This window comes from Periplaneta americana, chromosome 11 (assembly GCF_040183065.1).
Source record: "Periplaneta americana isolate PAMFEO1 chromosome 11, P.americana_PAMFEO1_priV1, whole genome shotgun sequence".
NCBI lineage: Eukaryota > Metazoa > Arthropoda > Insecta > Blattodea > Blattidae > Periplaneta > Periplaneta americana.
The window spans coordinates 133,809,085-133,825,083 of NC_091127.1; the positions used below are offsets into that span (position 1 = coordinate 133,809,085).

The 15,999-nt window shown below is 36.5% G+C and overlaps 1 protein-coding gene across 2 annotated transcripts in view; it reads left to right on the forward strand.

Annotated features, from left to right (window-relative positions):
* Positions 1 to 15,999, forward strand: part of LOC138709351 (nose resistant to fluoxetine protein 6-like) — a 63,459-nt gene that overhangs the window by 13,455 nt on the left and 34,005 nt on the right. For both annotated transcript variants that reach the window (XM_069840063.1, XM_069840062.1), the window contains exons 4-6: positions 5,642 to 5,706; positions 6,595 to 6,788; positions 14,697 to 14,860. In XM_069840063.1, coding sequence (XP_069696164.1) covers positions 5,642 to 5,706; positions 6,595 to 6,788; positions 14,697 to 14,860 — 423 coding nt within the window. The remainder of the gene's footprint in view (positions 1 to 5,641; positions 5,707 to 6,594; positions 6,789 to 14,696; positions 14,861 to 15,999) is intronic.

Sequence of the window (15,999 nt, forward strand, 5' to 3'; positions counted from 1 at the left end):
AATAGAAAAAAAAAAACACAATTTTATTGGACACATTTATTGGAACGGACATAGCAAATGTTGAGTTATTTTTCAACATATTTTCCGCTGGAATTGAGACATTTCTCATATCATGGGATCGACAGAGAGAGGTGCAGACGTAGTCAAACGCTGGTTCCGATCTGAGGCGGCTGACTTCTGTGACACAAAAATTGATCCTATGGTATGACAAATGAAGAGTCCACTGCAAGAATAATGCATGTCACTTTCTTGTCTAAAATGAACCAAGACTGTCAATGCATAGCTTAAGGCATATAGAATGTACAGAGAGAGTTATGTGGCATTAACATTGATAGTCATTGTTGAGTAACGATCGGAAAATCACAGTTAAGCTTTGAGAGCTAAGCATTTCAAGCTTACAATTGCTTCTCCTGAAAAATGTATTCCCAATGACATCCATCATTCTAGCAGTGGACTCTTCAAATGTCTCAATTCCAGTGGCGGATATGTTGACAAATAGCGCAACAATTGCTGTATCTGTTTCAATAAATATTTCTATGCAATTGTGCTTTTTTCTATAAACGGTCCCAGGGAAAATCACTTTCTGGACGGCCTCGTAATTGCGGTCGAGTGGCCAAAATTTGTATACGCATTTCTTTTGCTATTATTAACATGGTGGAAGAAAGAAATTTAACTTTTTTATCTGCCCACATCAGAACGTTTGCTTGTAAGTTAGAAGAGACTTGTAGTGCCTTTCCCATGTGTTTACAGATTTTGCGACATATTATTTACACGACCAAAAATTTCGCTCTGATTTTGATTCAAATCTCAAAATAGTGAGGTTGAAATGTGTAAAAGGCACAGTAGGTCATTCAAATTGGATTTGGAGGTTTTAATAATAGGAATATTCTATCAATACTGATAGAACTTCTTATTTTAATATTTATAATTCATATTGAATGGTTCAGATAAATCTTTGTTAATATTCAAATAATTATTTGTTTAATTTCCCTCAATGATTTACCGTATTGATAACACAAAGTGAAAGCTTTAATATTACATGTTATGCATATTTGTAATATTAACGTTTTCACCGTGCTTTTTTGGCTTCATCAGATATGTAGGTATAAATGAAAGAGCTCCAAAATAGCTCTCACAGCCTGTTTAGATTCGACCAGTTAGAGAACATCCGTCAAGATCGGCAACAGACCGAATATTCGATTTTCAACTGGTAACGCCTTATGTTTTGCAGGTAGACAGAACACCAGGCGCACTTCATCAAACATGAAACAGACATTTTCTGAGTACACAAACGGAGTAACAATTGAAGAAAATTTACTTTGTCTTATTAAAAAATGTGTTTGCTGATATACGTCTACAATTATTGACTGGACACATTAATACACTTACTATTAATACATAAATGAATAAATGGACACTGGTAACAACAAAGGAAATAAGAGTAATGCAGAATATGAAATCTGGTGCGTAAAGAAATTCAAGAATAAAATAAATTACAATTACTTTCTAAAGAGAAGAGCAAATAAGTACATGGGCCTACATTCTAGTGTAATATTTACATTTTAAACTCAAAATACATTGGGGGAAGTCTTGCAGTACCGACCGCTTAAGGTTTTTGGGTTATAAATAAGAAAACATTCAACTTTTTGACACACTCTTTTGATATAATGTAAGTACATATATTATTGAACTCAATGGTAATTACAAAAAAAAATCAGAAATTAATATTAATACAAAACATAAACAAATTAAATGTCCATAAAATCGATACAATCAGAAAATTGGCAGGCAGTACCGGTCACACATTACTTTTGACAAAAATCACATTCATACGTGTCAGATGTCTCAGGAATGCCGGCACAGGCTTCGTGAGCCCACATTTGGCATGAAGAACATTGGATCCAAACTTCGTCATGAGATTCCCCGCAAAAAATGCATGTAGTTTCCTCCTTTTCGTCATTTTTCTTAGTTGTCTTTCTTGAGCTTTTTGGGAAGAATTTTCCTGATAAGGGGCGTTTCCCACGCACTAGGCTCTTGACTTCTCTCTTCAGCTTTTCATTATTTTTTTCTTCTAGATATGTCTTGTAAGGACTGGATGTCAAAACCTCACTTCTTTCAGATTTTCGGCGTCGACTAACTTCTCGCTTCTTACTGGCATCCGGAATTGGGCTGAGCTGCTGAATTGTTTCCTTTACAACAGTGGTATCATTAGGCCTATCAGTAGGAGTAGGCCTATTAGGACTAGTCTCATGAAGTAAACTTGCCTTAGGTGCAGAAGTGATGTCAGGGAATGGAAGCGTAGGCCTAACTGTTGGGCTCTCAGTTTGACCCACGTTCGATTGAGCTTCACCTATGCTCTCTTTGGGAGCACCGATGAGGAGTCTTTCATTCATGCGTTGTCGAGGAAATATGAAAAATGGTGGAATGTACTGACCCCCAGCATTCATACAGAATAGTACAGTAACACTTCTTTCCCTTTCAGCCGAAGTCAGTTTATCCACTTGACAGTTCTGTTTAAGCGAAATAACTGTGAAATGTTTTTGTACAGTAGTGACACTAGTTTCGTCACAGTTATAAATTTTATAGGGTGTGAATTCATATTTTTCCATTAGATTTGTAAGACTCTCAAAGAATCGATTGACTTGTGGCTTGTTAAACCCAATTGATCTATTAAGGCTTGTCGATTCAGGAGTTCGGAGAGACAAATTCGGGTGCCGTTTCATGAAATCAAAATAAAATTGCTTACCAGAAGTCTTTTTGTCACGGTTGAATTGATGAGGAATTTTTAAGGCCTCAGCAAGTTGAAAAGCTAGATTCAAAAACTCTTTCCTTGTGAGTGGTAGTAATCTATCAGATAGATCTTTCACATGATTCAATAGAACTCCTTCGAATTCGGCAGTGAACGTGGGTTTAAAACGGCCAAGTGCAGGAGTGAATGCAATTTCCTTACCTCCTTTTATGGCAGAAACACGGTCAATCAACGTATTTTTGGGGATATTGTATATTTCAGCAGCTTTGCGGATAGAAAGTTGGCCTGTTAACACATTCTCTACAGCTTGTTTCATAGAATCTGGATGCCATTTTCCTTTGGAAGGTCTACTTATCACTGGAGGCATCATGAATGTCCTATAAAAATATTAAACGAACATAACTTACATGTAAGAATATGACCGATACTGCAAGATCAAGAGGTGACCGGTACTGGCTGACACACAGCGAAACATATAATATTTTTTTCTATAGCACCATTATGTTATGTAACATGGATCATGCACAAAAGTAATTCATAAATCGTGACTGAATCGCATGAAACAAGATTTATAACGATACTTACCAAATTGCCTTGGTGTCAGTCAATTTAGATTTAGTCGATTCGAGCCACAGCAAACAGAAAAGTCTTTCAACGGACTTTGTTAACGAATGAATGTAGATTCAAGTTTGAATTATTTACCAGTGATTATTGACTGTTAGAAGTTACGTACACTACATTTCACGTCCTCCTAATTGTTGTCGGTATTTAAATACACACATTGACCGGTACTGTATGCTGACCGGCGCTGCAAGACTTCCCCCTACCTCTAAAGCAGTAGTTTTTAATATATAACGCCTTTTAATTACTCTAAAGAGCTGCATTATTATTTCATTAATAAATCATTTTTAATAAGATAGAGTGTTATTAAGAAAAAGGAAAGTACTCCGAAGCTCAAATGCTTGTACTTTCACGAAGCATGTTGTTCCCCTTGAAGGTACTCAACTGTAATACCTGGACTGGATGAGTTAATTAATCAAAGAATCTATGAATGAATCAACTAATGAATTAGTCAATCAGTGATGAATGAATGAATGAATGGATGAATCAATCAATCCATATGTGAATGAATCAATGAATCGATGTATGAATGAATCAATGAGTCGATGGATGGATGAATGAATGGATGATGGATGAATCGATGGATGGTTGATTGATTGAATGTACTGAGAAAGGAAGAATTATCAATTAAATGATAGGCCTACACGATGATAAATGCGTCCCTGCAAAGGCTCTTGTAACTCTTGCATGGCTCAATGTGGTCTGCTTATGCCGTCCACCCACAAAGAATGAGAAACAACTCGAATATTTGATAAACCGACTCCGAGGCACTCCGAGAGATGAGAGGAAGCTTTGCATACTGACTATAACGCCAGGCGTTCAATAACAATATATAATTTTTATTTTTCGTAATCGGTTGTGAACGTCTCTAGTATGAATATTAGGTATAAAATCAGAAAATTAACTGAGCTCTCAACAAAACATACAAGAATTTTTCGTTCCCGCGCATTTTTCCGAATCCAATCACCCAAATCAAATACCATGAATGTATAGGTGCACATACTCGAAAGACACGAAAAATTTTCCCCGAATCCAAAATCCCATGGAATACAAAGTCCCAAGTGCACCATGAATTAATGCGTAGCTAAGCTACTAAGGTTCAATTAGTGGAAACTAAGCTGAAACGTATAGGAAGTGATTACCTAACTTACTCCGCCCAACATGCTAAATAATGAACATCCTATGGTTTCTCCGTCATGCGTACTGTTACCAGAACGTGAGAGTCTGAAGAAGTTGTTGAAGGGACAGAAAACGCGAGACCAATCAACCAATCCTCAATCTTTTTATAATCTAGTGATATTTAACATATTTTATCTTTTTCTTCTTCACATATCCCGACAATGGTATATCTATAATGTGTTAACTTGGGCTATATATAATCATAATTTTCCTTACTGTGTGTACCTAAAAATATTGTGTTCATTGTATGCTTTGTATTTCACTATTTCATTAATTATTATTATTATCATTAATATTATTATCATTAATATTATTATTATTATTATCATTAATATTATTATTATTATCATTAATATTATTATTATTATTATTATTATTATTATTATTATTATTATTATTATTATTATTATTGTATTTCTATACTTTGTATGTCTCATTTATTTTTCCTTTCTTCCTATATAGTATGTCTGATTTCTATTGGCTTGTTGTTTACATTATATTATGATTAACTACTTCAGTTTTGTGTGTAAAACTGTAGTGTACTTTACTTTGTAAATTTGTAGTGTTTTTTTTTTGTATCGCCGTTTTACTCCTAGTTGAGTGTTAGAGAAGGCCGTATGGCCTTGACTCTGCGAGATTAAATAAACCGTTGCCATTACTATAAATAACAGTATTATTATTATCATTATTATTATTATTATTATTATTATTATTATTATTATTATTATTATTATATAATGATTACGAAATAAGGCTTAGAAGTTACACTTAATGAATATGCAAGTGGCAAGTGAACTAATATTACAAATTACTAGAATTACAAATTTAAACGTAAATTATAACTTATAATTATACAACACTGAGGAAAATTACATATACACATACACACAAAGGAGAATTAAACATGAATGAGTAAGAAAGATTGGCTTCGGTTAGACCTACTCTTTATGTCCGGGAATCAGAATTTTTTGTAATTAAGCCAAATTCCTACAGAAGATAACGAATGACTGAAAAAAACAAAGAAAATAAGTAGGGACAACTGATTTTTAACCTGAGTGACTGATATATTATTGTTGGTCTCTTTTGTTTCAGTGCCATGTTCTCCGCATTTGGCATTGTGGTGGTCCTAAGCACGACCTACGACATAATGAATATTGGTAAAGTACAAAGAAACTTCATTCATTCATTTAGTGTTCCTTCACCGCAAACCCAGCTTTATCCGATCTTTCCTATTTTCTGAATTCCCCTTTGTTTCCTCTTATGATCCATAAATATTAATGTCGTCTATCATTTGATATCTTCTTCTACCCCAAACAAATTTCCCGTTCCCCTTCCAGTGCATTCTTCAGTAAGCAGTTTTTTCTCAACCAGTGACCCAACCAATTCCTTTTCCTCTTTCTGATCAGTTTCAGCATCATTCTTCCTTCACCCACTCTTTCCAACATAGCTTCATTTCTTACGTCTGACACTCCATTTCGAGAGATCCCTGGGATCAAAACCCATGGCCGGCCATTCTGATTGATCAGAATAAACTTAAATATTATACAAGTATCAAATTATTTGAAACACAGTACGTTTCTTCTCTCTCTCTCTCTCTCTCTCTCTCTCTCTCTCTCTCTCTCTCTCTCCTTCGTACTTTCTCTCTTCCCTTCTTACATTTTCTTTATCCTCTCCATCTTTCATCCTTTCACCTTTCCCTCTTTCTTCACTAACTCTTTTCGTTGCTTTCTTTTTGCTTTCAAATTTTCTCTTTTCATTCGTTCACTTTTCTTATCTATTGATATCACTCTGCAGGGCCGGCATGGGTGGCGCAGTCGGTAGAGTTGGCCCACTGACCTTCTGCGCCCGAGGTTGAGTGTTCGATCTCGGACCAGATCAATGGTATTTAAGTGTGCATATATGCGACAGGCTCATGTCAGTAAGTTTACTGGAATGTAAAAGAACTCTTGTGGAACATTATTTGGGCACAGGGGTGACGCTGACATAACCTCGGCAGTTGCAAGCGTCGTCAAGTATAAAATAATTTACATTTACACACTTTGCAGGAGCGCGCCGAGAGCTCTTGCTCTCGTTCTCTCTGCGTCGCCATGGTACCAAGCTAATGAGCGCCGATACATCCAGCGACTCGCTACCCGCGTTGCACGGCGTGCGGAGCTTGAGCATATTCTGGATCGTACTGGGGCATCAGTACCAAATCAACATTGGCGGGCCAGCTATCAACAAAATATTCATTACCAGTGTGAGTATCCTCACTTATCTAAATCTTCATATGAATGGCAAGGTATTGGAGATCACTAAATTTATACAGAAAGGGGCACCTGGTACAGTAAACATAACCTACTGTTTGAACATATCTAAATATCCCTGCGGTGCAATTGAACATTATTGAATCGTGCATAAATGAATGTACAAGAATTTCGCAATATTTAATCGAAATAAAGGCAGGTATTACACATACGAACAACGTAATTTTTACACCATAAATAATATTACATCTTAACTCGCAAGCAAATTATGTCTGAAGTGTCTCCTAATCATTGTTTTAAATTTTATTAATGGAATTACACTACATTTTAGAGAAATATATGTTACTGTTTATGCATTCCAACTAATTTATATGGTTGAAACGCCGCCCTTCGTGGTCGGTTTAAGCGAGTTACATGGTCTGCCTTACGGCCTGTATTAGATCATGATGGCTGTGGCACAGTCTATTGTTCCTAGTACTCACAGCGCTCCAAGCGGCTAGCAACTATCGCGAGATTTGCAAAAAATCATCCCAAGCTTCGTGACTGCATATAGTAGAATGTGATATTATGACAGTGACGTCAACGAGAGCGCAAGCATGCCTCATCGCCCGTATGCGCTGTTCAGAGCACGTACGGAACGCAGGTACAGGTCACTGATGAACTCACGGGTTGTATAGTACATTACACATTGAGGAAGATGTCGTTCAGTAAGTTTTAGGCTGACTAGATTCCTGACTTCTTGTGAGTAAAAGAGGCGAAAATGTTCTTTGTCTGATATATGGAAAACATTTAGTTACGAAGAGGAGCAATGTGAAACGCCTGAAATTATTAATTGAAGTACATAATGATGTATTGAAATTTTGTTGTTTTGTTGACATTAAGTAGTAATAATTATATGTTTAGATGTACTGTAGAGGTTCTTCCTCACTGCATTGCATTTAAGTCTGCAGAATAAAGTACAAAAAGTATGGATGCTAATAGCATAGACTCGTTATGAATTGTGTCTAAAAAAAATTGTGAAGATATGTCGTCCATAGATTTTCAGTTCTTACCATTTTGATGTTGTCCAGTTAAGAATAAAGGAAAAGTTCTCCCCAGGTTCTTTGAATTGCGTGAAGAGAGTCAAGTTGGAAATTCGCTTTGCCAGGTAATATATCCAGGGTACGAATATTTGCGGCGCAAATTATTTCTATATTTAGCAGTAAGCATATATGTGAGCAATTTTTCTCACTTATGAACCTCACAAAACTAAGACTAATACATAGATTGTCAGAAGATAATAAGCGCACTATGCTACGTCATGCTGCAGGAAACAAAATTTCGCCGGACATAAGAAGGTTTGTGTCGGCAAAACAGGAAAAAACACTTCTGTTTTAGACGAGAAGTCAGGAATTTAAATTTGTTTATTGAAATGTGCTGTTCATATAATAATACATTTCTTTGGTCACGCAAAGTCCTCGGCCGATGTTTGAACACCTCAGCCTTAAGATGCCCCAAAGAAAAAAATCGCAGAGTGCAAGGTCTGGTGATCGTGCTGGCCAGGGAACGTCGCCACGTGAAGAAAAAGAAAAGCGTCTGGGAAACATGTCTCAGGACTTGGAGAGAAATCTGAGTTGTGAGAGAGGGGGCTCAATCCTGCTGAAACCATACCTGACCAATCTGCAGCGCATTGAGTCTTGGTGCCGAAAAATTGTTGATCATAAAAGTGTACCGCTGAGAGTTTACTGTTACAGTAGCACCATCCTCTTCAAAAAATTAAGGACCAAGTATCCTGCGTCTTGCATCCGCGCACCATACAGTGACACGGTCGTTATGTAGAGGTTTTGAATGAAGTTCATGAGGGTACTGTCCACTTCAATATCGGAAATTTTGATTATTCACGCATCCCGATTAGTGAAAATGTGCTTGATCACTAAAAAAAACCACAGCATCTTCAGGCATATTTTGAAGGATGTTTGCACATGACCTCACACGATCATCATAATCACGTTCAAACAATTCTTGAACAACGACCATCTTGTAGGGATGAAATAACAAGTTATGGTATAAAATTTGACGCACACTCCGATCAGATAACTGAAGAGCTCTAGCGTGTTTTCGTGCAGATCTCTTTGGAAATTGCTGAAATGAACGCCTAACTGCATTAATGTTTTCTGGAGTTCGAACGCTGCGTGGCCTTCCTTCTCCCTTTTTAATCATGTCACCTCTTGGTCGAAAGTTTGATACCCACAAGTTAAGGCTTTACAGATCTGGAACTGCCCCACGAGGGGGAATCTGGAAGCGTCTCCGAAAAACAAGCTGGGCAACGACAAATTACCACTTACCAGAAACGATACCACAGCGTAAGCACGTTCTTCACCCGTCCACGGCATAGTTGGAATTGGTTACAGATTACAATTTGTACTAATTGAATGTAAATTCCGTGATTTCAATGTCCTATTCAATTCTTGTTGTTTTGCGCATGTCTTTTGATATCGCTATGGCAACGCATGTAAACCTAAATTTCCCACTGTTTAGACACCATTCATATTGATACAGTTTCCTTATCTAGATCCATCTATATTTTATTTGAACTTTAAATTAGGGAGATTGTTTTGCCTCCCCCTTTATTATAAAGCAATCCTTACAGTTTATTACAAAAGATCAGATTTGCTTGCGTTTGCTTGCCTTTTTTATATTTGGGTTTTACTATTTCAAGGGTAGATCCCCATATCCAGTCCACTGTGACTCGGATGGACTTATGATTCATTCCACGTCAAATCGCACAGCAATAAAACACGACCTTCTCGGAAATGGTCGAATTTTTTTTTTCATGAATTCCAGACATCAAATAAGGAGACCCGTATTATTTTATTTTCACAATTATTAATTATTTGTGTAGTTATGACTATCTGCAGTTACGCGAATTATGCGCGCACTGTTACTTAAACTCACTTGGAACTCTGTGTCTACATATAATTGAGATTTGCGGTTTGGCGCATTTGGAAGACTAAATACATCACTTTTTTATTACTTTAAGCCTATCACAAATAAATTTAAAATTTGGCCTATTTTTTTAATCATTTCTTTTTCAAAGCAAAATTACTATATTAAACAGCCAAGTTAAAAATATTAAAAAATATAGACTTGTTCGCTGATGTATTATCTGTAAACTACTGAATTTATAAATATGGGAACGGCACCCATACATATGTAACAATTTATTTTCCGGAGGCATGCACGCGCTCGCGATGCCCAGCTAATGAACTGCTTGCAGCCATAGGCTAGAAGGCTGCCCGGGGAAATAATTTTCACGAAATCCCCCGTTGCATCTGATGTCACCATACTAATCATCAAATCATTAATACAGTACCTTAAGGAACAGTAAATATCTTATCTAAAGTTATTTTATTATTGTCAGCTCAGCTAAGAGGGGAAGCCCTTCACAGTGCTGTATGTTTATACTGTAATATAGCCAAGTGTTTGTTTATAGCAAGGCTGTGTAAGGCAGTAAACTTTATGGCAGTAAACAGATGGCAGGAGACAAAATATAGAAGAGAAAAATAATCAGTTTGGGTTTGAATTTCACGGAGTGACGTGACTTCTATACAACATGAGTGATGGTAAAGATCGCGTAATATATAACAAGTGTTTAATTCCATTTGAACTTCCTAATCACGCTTTTAAAAAGAAAAGTACACTAAGACGCGTAAGTCGCGACTAATTGATAAAGCTCAATTTAAAGGAGTCTTTAAATGTACAAATATGTGATTCATTCCGTAAAAATCAATCAATTTCCGGATAGGTCAGGTGAAATTATATGTGAAGCCGGTAGTTCTTGTGATATTAATAAACATGAATCAAATGAAAGTGCGGATAGAGAAAGTGATTATCCCATTCTTCTTCTAGCAGTTCTATGGATACAGTGCTAGAAATCACTAATATTGAGGAATTAAACAAGAGTTTGTTGTCAATAGAATCCCCTATCAAGAAAAGAAAGCTACAACAAAAACGATACCCCCGTGAAAAGTTTCAAAAAGTAGAAGGGTCCCTAGCATGTAAAGTTTTTCATGTAGAAGATGCATCGTCATCCCTTCAAAAGCCAACCATATTTTATTTTTGACGGAATGCAAAGAAATGTACAACCTGAAAATTACATAGTTATTGCATACTTTTCTGAAAATTATTCATTTGTAATAAAAGATTCAATACAAGGTGTGCATTGGAACATATGCCAAGCCACAATACATCCTTTCGTAGTATATTTCAAAGGAGATACAGAAATTCGTCACAAAAGTATTGCCATCTCAGAAACCATGAAACATGACACCGATCCTTTTCACTTTTTTCAATGCGAAGCAATCAATTTCTTAAAGCAAGAATTCAACGACATAAAAAATCATCTATTTTCCAATGGATTAAGTTCATAATACAAAAAAAAAAGAATTTAAAAATTAATTGCTTACATGAAGACGATTATGGAATTAGTGCTGAATGACACTGCTTTGCAACGTCGCATGGTAAAGGTCCATTTGATGGCATTGGAGAAACTGTTAAAAGTCTTGCCACACGAGAGCCAGCCTATACAAGATCCTATAACACCAAAAAAAAAAAAAAAAAAAAAAAAAAAAAAAAAAAAGTTTGATTGGTCACAAAAAACATTTCTAACGTGTCATTTATATTTTGTCCATTGAATAAGCACAAAAACGACACTGAAAATTTGCAGGCCAGATACTATAATCTAAAACCAATAACTGGTACATTAATATTACATTCTTTCATTCCGTTGTCAAAATCTGAAGATTTAGTAAAACAATTTTCTTTCAAGAAAGAAGGTAGGCGAATGAAAATTTAAAGTGTGAATGAAAAGAAACATTTAAAAAGCATAATATACAAATATTTGAAGATATCATAATAAGTAAATTAGCAGCGTTTCCTCGAGTGACTTGATCCGTAATGGGTGTAATGTTGCAACGTTCGGTCAATCATCCAGCGCCGATAAACCTCCCAGCGCGCTTTAACGCTTCCCGTCCACTGCTGCTGCACCGACCGCTACACATTGTGTCGTAAGTAATTAAATTTCCATTAAAATATTGGAGATCCCATTCTGATTTTTTCTGGAATTATTAAGAATACTTCAGTGCACCTAGTAAGAATTTTTTTTTTAGATTTTTAATAAGGCTATTTCACATTGATATATAAATTTTGAAAATTGAATTATAAAAAAATATTTGTAATAATTATATTAAAATTAGTTAGTAAATATTTAATAAAAGACAGTACTTTAAGCTTTTAAATGCATTTAAAAAAAATTAACATCAATATCGTCAGAAATATGACGCTTTACATGTTGCATTGTGTGACATTTTTAACGAATTTTAACATGTAATATTCTAAAAACATGTGGACTTAGGAGGAAATAAAAATACACTTGTTGGTTTATTAACCCACAGAGTTGGTAAAAAAAATATAAACGCAATCAGAAATATGAATTTGACGTGGAATGACTCTTATACGAGGTGTTGACTATTGAAAAAGGTTCTACTCATTCTCTCACTGATTTCGTAGTGACAAAATTAGAATTACAACATTGTTCCAAGGACATTATACGGTGTGTCGAAAAAGTTGTGCCCACATTTAGAAGTAATTTAGAAAAACTTTTGAAACAGTGCTCCAGGCAAAAGGACAGGTTTTTGCGTAAATATTCGGAATTTTTTTATTTTAGTAGGTTATTTTACGACGCTTTATCAACAGCTTAGGTTATTTAGCTTCTGAATGAGATGAAGGTGATAATGCCGGTGAAATGAGTCCGGGGTCCAGCACCGAAAGTTACCCAGCATTTGCTCATATTGGGTTGAGGGAAAACCCCGGAAAAAACCTCAACCAAATAACTTGCCCCGACCGGGAATCGAACCCGGGCCACCTGGTTTCGCAGCCAGACGCGCTGACCTTTACTCCACGGGTGTGGACTATTCGGAATGGTTAGTAAAACCAATGGACCACAGGCCTCCTCCTCCCTACCCTCTACTTTTTCCATATGCCTGGCCGATTACTCCAGATTCTTTCTTCTCTCTATTAATACATTATTGTCAATATTTTAGTAAAATCTGAAACTTCTAACAGGGAAAGTAAATATACTATAAATTCACAGGGCTAACGGCTTCAAAGCTGAGTACCTGGTCCAAATAAAATGCACTGGTACAAAACTTAACATGGAGGCATGAGATAATTACTCTGCTTGCCATTAAAATTACGCTCCGATTAAAAAAAAAGACATCAAATTTCCCGAAAGACTTCTACAATAAATAAAAACTCTCCAAACGTCCAAGGACGTAATTCCACCCGTTTGAGGTGTAGACCTCAAAAATTGTTTGAAGAAAGTGGCGTGAAAAGAAGAATTAAACATGTAGGCTACGGTCTCTGAAAAAACAGCGTTCTTAAAGTGAAGTAGTTCTAACTACTCAATTGTCTTTGCGGGGTTCAGGGAAAAGAGATGCAACATACGTTCTACAACAAATCTCAGAAATTACTCCAAGAAGAGCATCAAAGTATAAGATAGCCTCTAATATATCTCCAATTTTACCAAGACAATATACACCAGACAAAGTATTACATTTTTTTAGATAACAACGTCACCAAATGTAAATACAAGGGGCAGTGTTACCTACAGGTATGCCCAAAAAGCTAGACATTAAGTACTGTAAAGATTATTCAAGAAAATTTTCACGAATTCAAACATTGTAGGATATCTTAAATGATTTTCTTGCAACTCCTGATCCTAGCATATCAAGTATTTATCCGTGTTAAGAAAATAAGAATAATTCCTTTCCTGCTGAAGTGAGACAAATGTTGAAGGAGCCTCATACTTATTGTACAAGTGAAGACGTGCGCGTGAGAAGAAGGAAGGATGATGGAGCGGACGAAGTGCAGCAGCAGCTGGAAGAGGAGGAGGAGGAGGAGGGAGGAGGAGGAGGAAGAGGGAAGATAAGCAGGACGATGATACAGACGATGACTTCTCCTATTAGAGAATATTGGAAACTATAAGTTCACGAAAAGAACAAGTGATATAATTGAGTACCTAGTAGGCTCCATGAAAGTAGTTATTCAAAATGGCACTCATAGCTCATTATTACGGATAACATCCCATACTGGCTTATTGTTATTCCATGAACTCTTAGAAATCATTATTTAGTAAAACAGAATAATTTAAAATTATATTCCACACTTATTTAATTTCTTACTGATAGCTTTGAATTCTGGCTCACTGTGGCGATGTGCAGTTATTTTACATGCCAGTGAATCTACTGATATGAGCCTGTCGCATTTAAGCATAATTAAATGCCAATGACCTGGACCGGTATCGAACCCGCAACCTCGAGCACAGAAGGCCAGCGTTATACCGACTACGCTACCCAGGTTGACTCTACCTTTATCTATCACTACTGCCACTTCAAATAGAAATACTGTACCACTATGTGACTCCAAAATTAATTTAAATATTCTCAATGCCTTAGTACTGAAATTATTAAGCATGTTGCTAACTTACGAGACCGACATTCCAAGTCTATGAGATTGTTAATGCCAAAGCAATTTTGAAGCAGGCTTCTTAAGGAGCGTCTCCACTATTAAACATTTAACAACAACATGTTAAATATAACATGTTGAATTTTACATGTATATGAACATTTCAAGTCTCAATTCACTTAACATGTTAACTAAGTAAGTTTATGGTGACTACGCAAGAGAAAGTCAAGTTTAACATGTTTAACAGTGTGGACAAAGTATTAAATGAAATTAGCATTAACATGTTCAATCAACATGTTGGAATGTTAACAGTAAACAAATTAGCATGTAACAAGTTGTTGTTAAATATTTAATAGTGGAGACGAGCCTTTATAGAATAACAAATTATGTCTTTGCAGTGGGTGAGGAGCTGCGAGACCATGCCCTTGGTGAACTTCGTCATGGCCGTGGACACGTTCCTGCTACTTAGTGGCCTGCTTGTCGCATACGTCTTTCTGAAGCAGATGCGCAGACCCAATGCGCGTTTCAACATCCCGCTGCATTACCTGCACCGCTACATTAGGTATGTTGCTCACATTTTGTCTAATATTAGGCGGCTTTCACTCCGAAGTTGCATGCTACTCTTTTTTAAACACGCGTAAACAAGTAAACGCATTCACACTGAAATAGCGTGGCAGTAGCGTAGCTTGCAGAATGCTACATGCGAATTACCATTTACAACATAGATCTGGACTTAATTTGTGCCATGCTATGCGCATGCGCTTTTTTGTCGTTTCACCCAAGTTACACATTTTGTCTAGTTCAGCTCTCAGCATGGAATGCTGAAACACCCCCTCCCGCTTACACTGCCTTATAAACAAAAGCTCTGTACACTGTGCATCAGTGATGGATTTCAGGCAACCAGTTAGCAAAAGTTATGATGGAATCCGTTACTGAGCAGTGTTTAACTACCAGTCTACTCATCTCAGACCAGGAAGGTGTAGGGGGGAGTAAAGAGTAAATTTGTAGTGACTCAATAGAGCTAATAGCGGCCAGGCCTAATCTAGTCTCTGCACAGTTTTCAGAGCGTTTTCACTTATTAACACGTAATTATATAGAAGTTGTATATAACCATGTCTTCACAAAAACTACCCGGTAACGAACATTCCGATATAGGTTCGTGCAAACCGTGGCGAAACTATAGGTATCCTACAAATAAAACTCAGCTCAGATCCTTGCGCCGCGCTTACTATACCCCCATGCAGTAGGCGGGTTGATTAATAAGCGGCTACAGGTATAGCTATAACGGCTACGGTTGCGGACATGTGCACTCAAAGAGCACCTGTAACAATAACCAATTAAGTGAATATAACATTACAAGATCAACATCGTCTCTTTCTAAGTCACAATCGGTATCTATCTTCACTGGAACTGTCATTAACTCATCATATTTAAATTTTAAATATTTAAATTAAATTACATTAAATTATTATTTAATATAAAACGCTATGTGACTCTCTGACTCTTAGCATTAACACGTGTTCAGTTCAACACAAGAAGATAATATGTGCGCATGCGCATAGTGTCGGTGGTGTGGAGACGGGGAGCATGCTGGGAAAGGGAACATATGTCATCTGCGCGAGACAGACACGCCCGCTAGTTTCTGCGCACTGAGTTTTGTTTGTTGGATGCCTATAGTACCCGTGTGTTTACGATAACAAT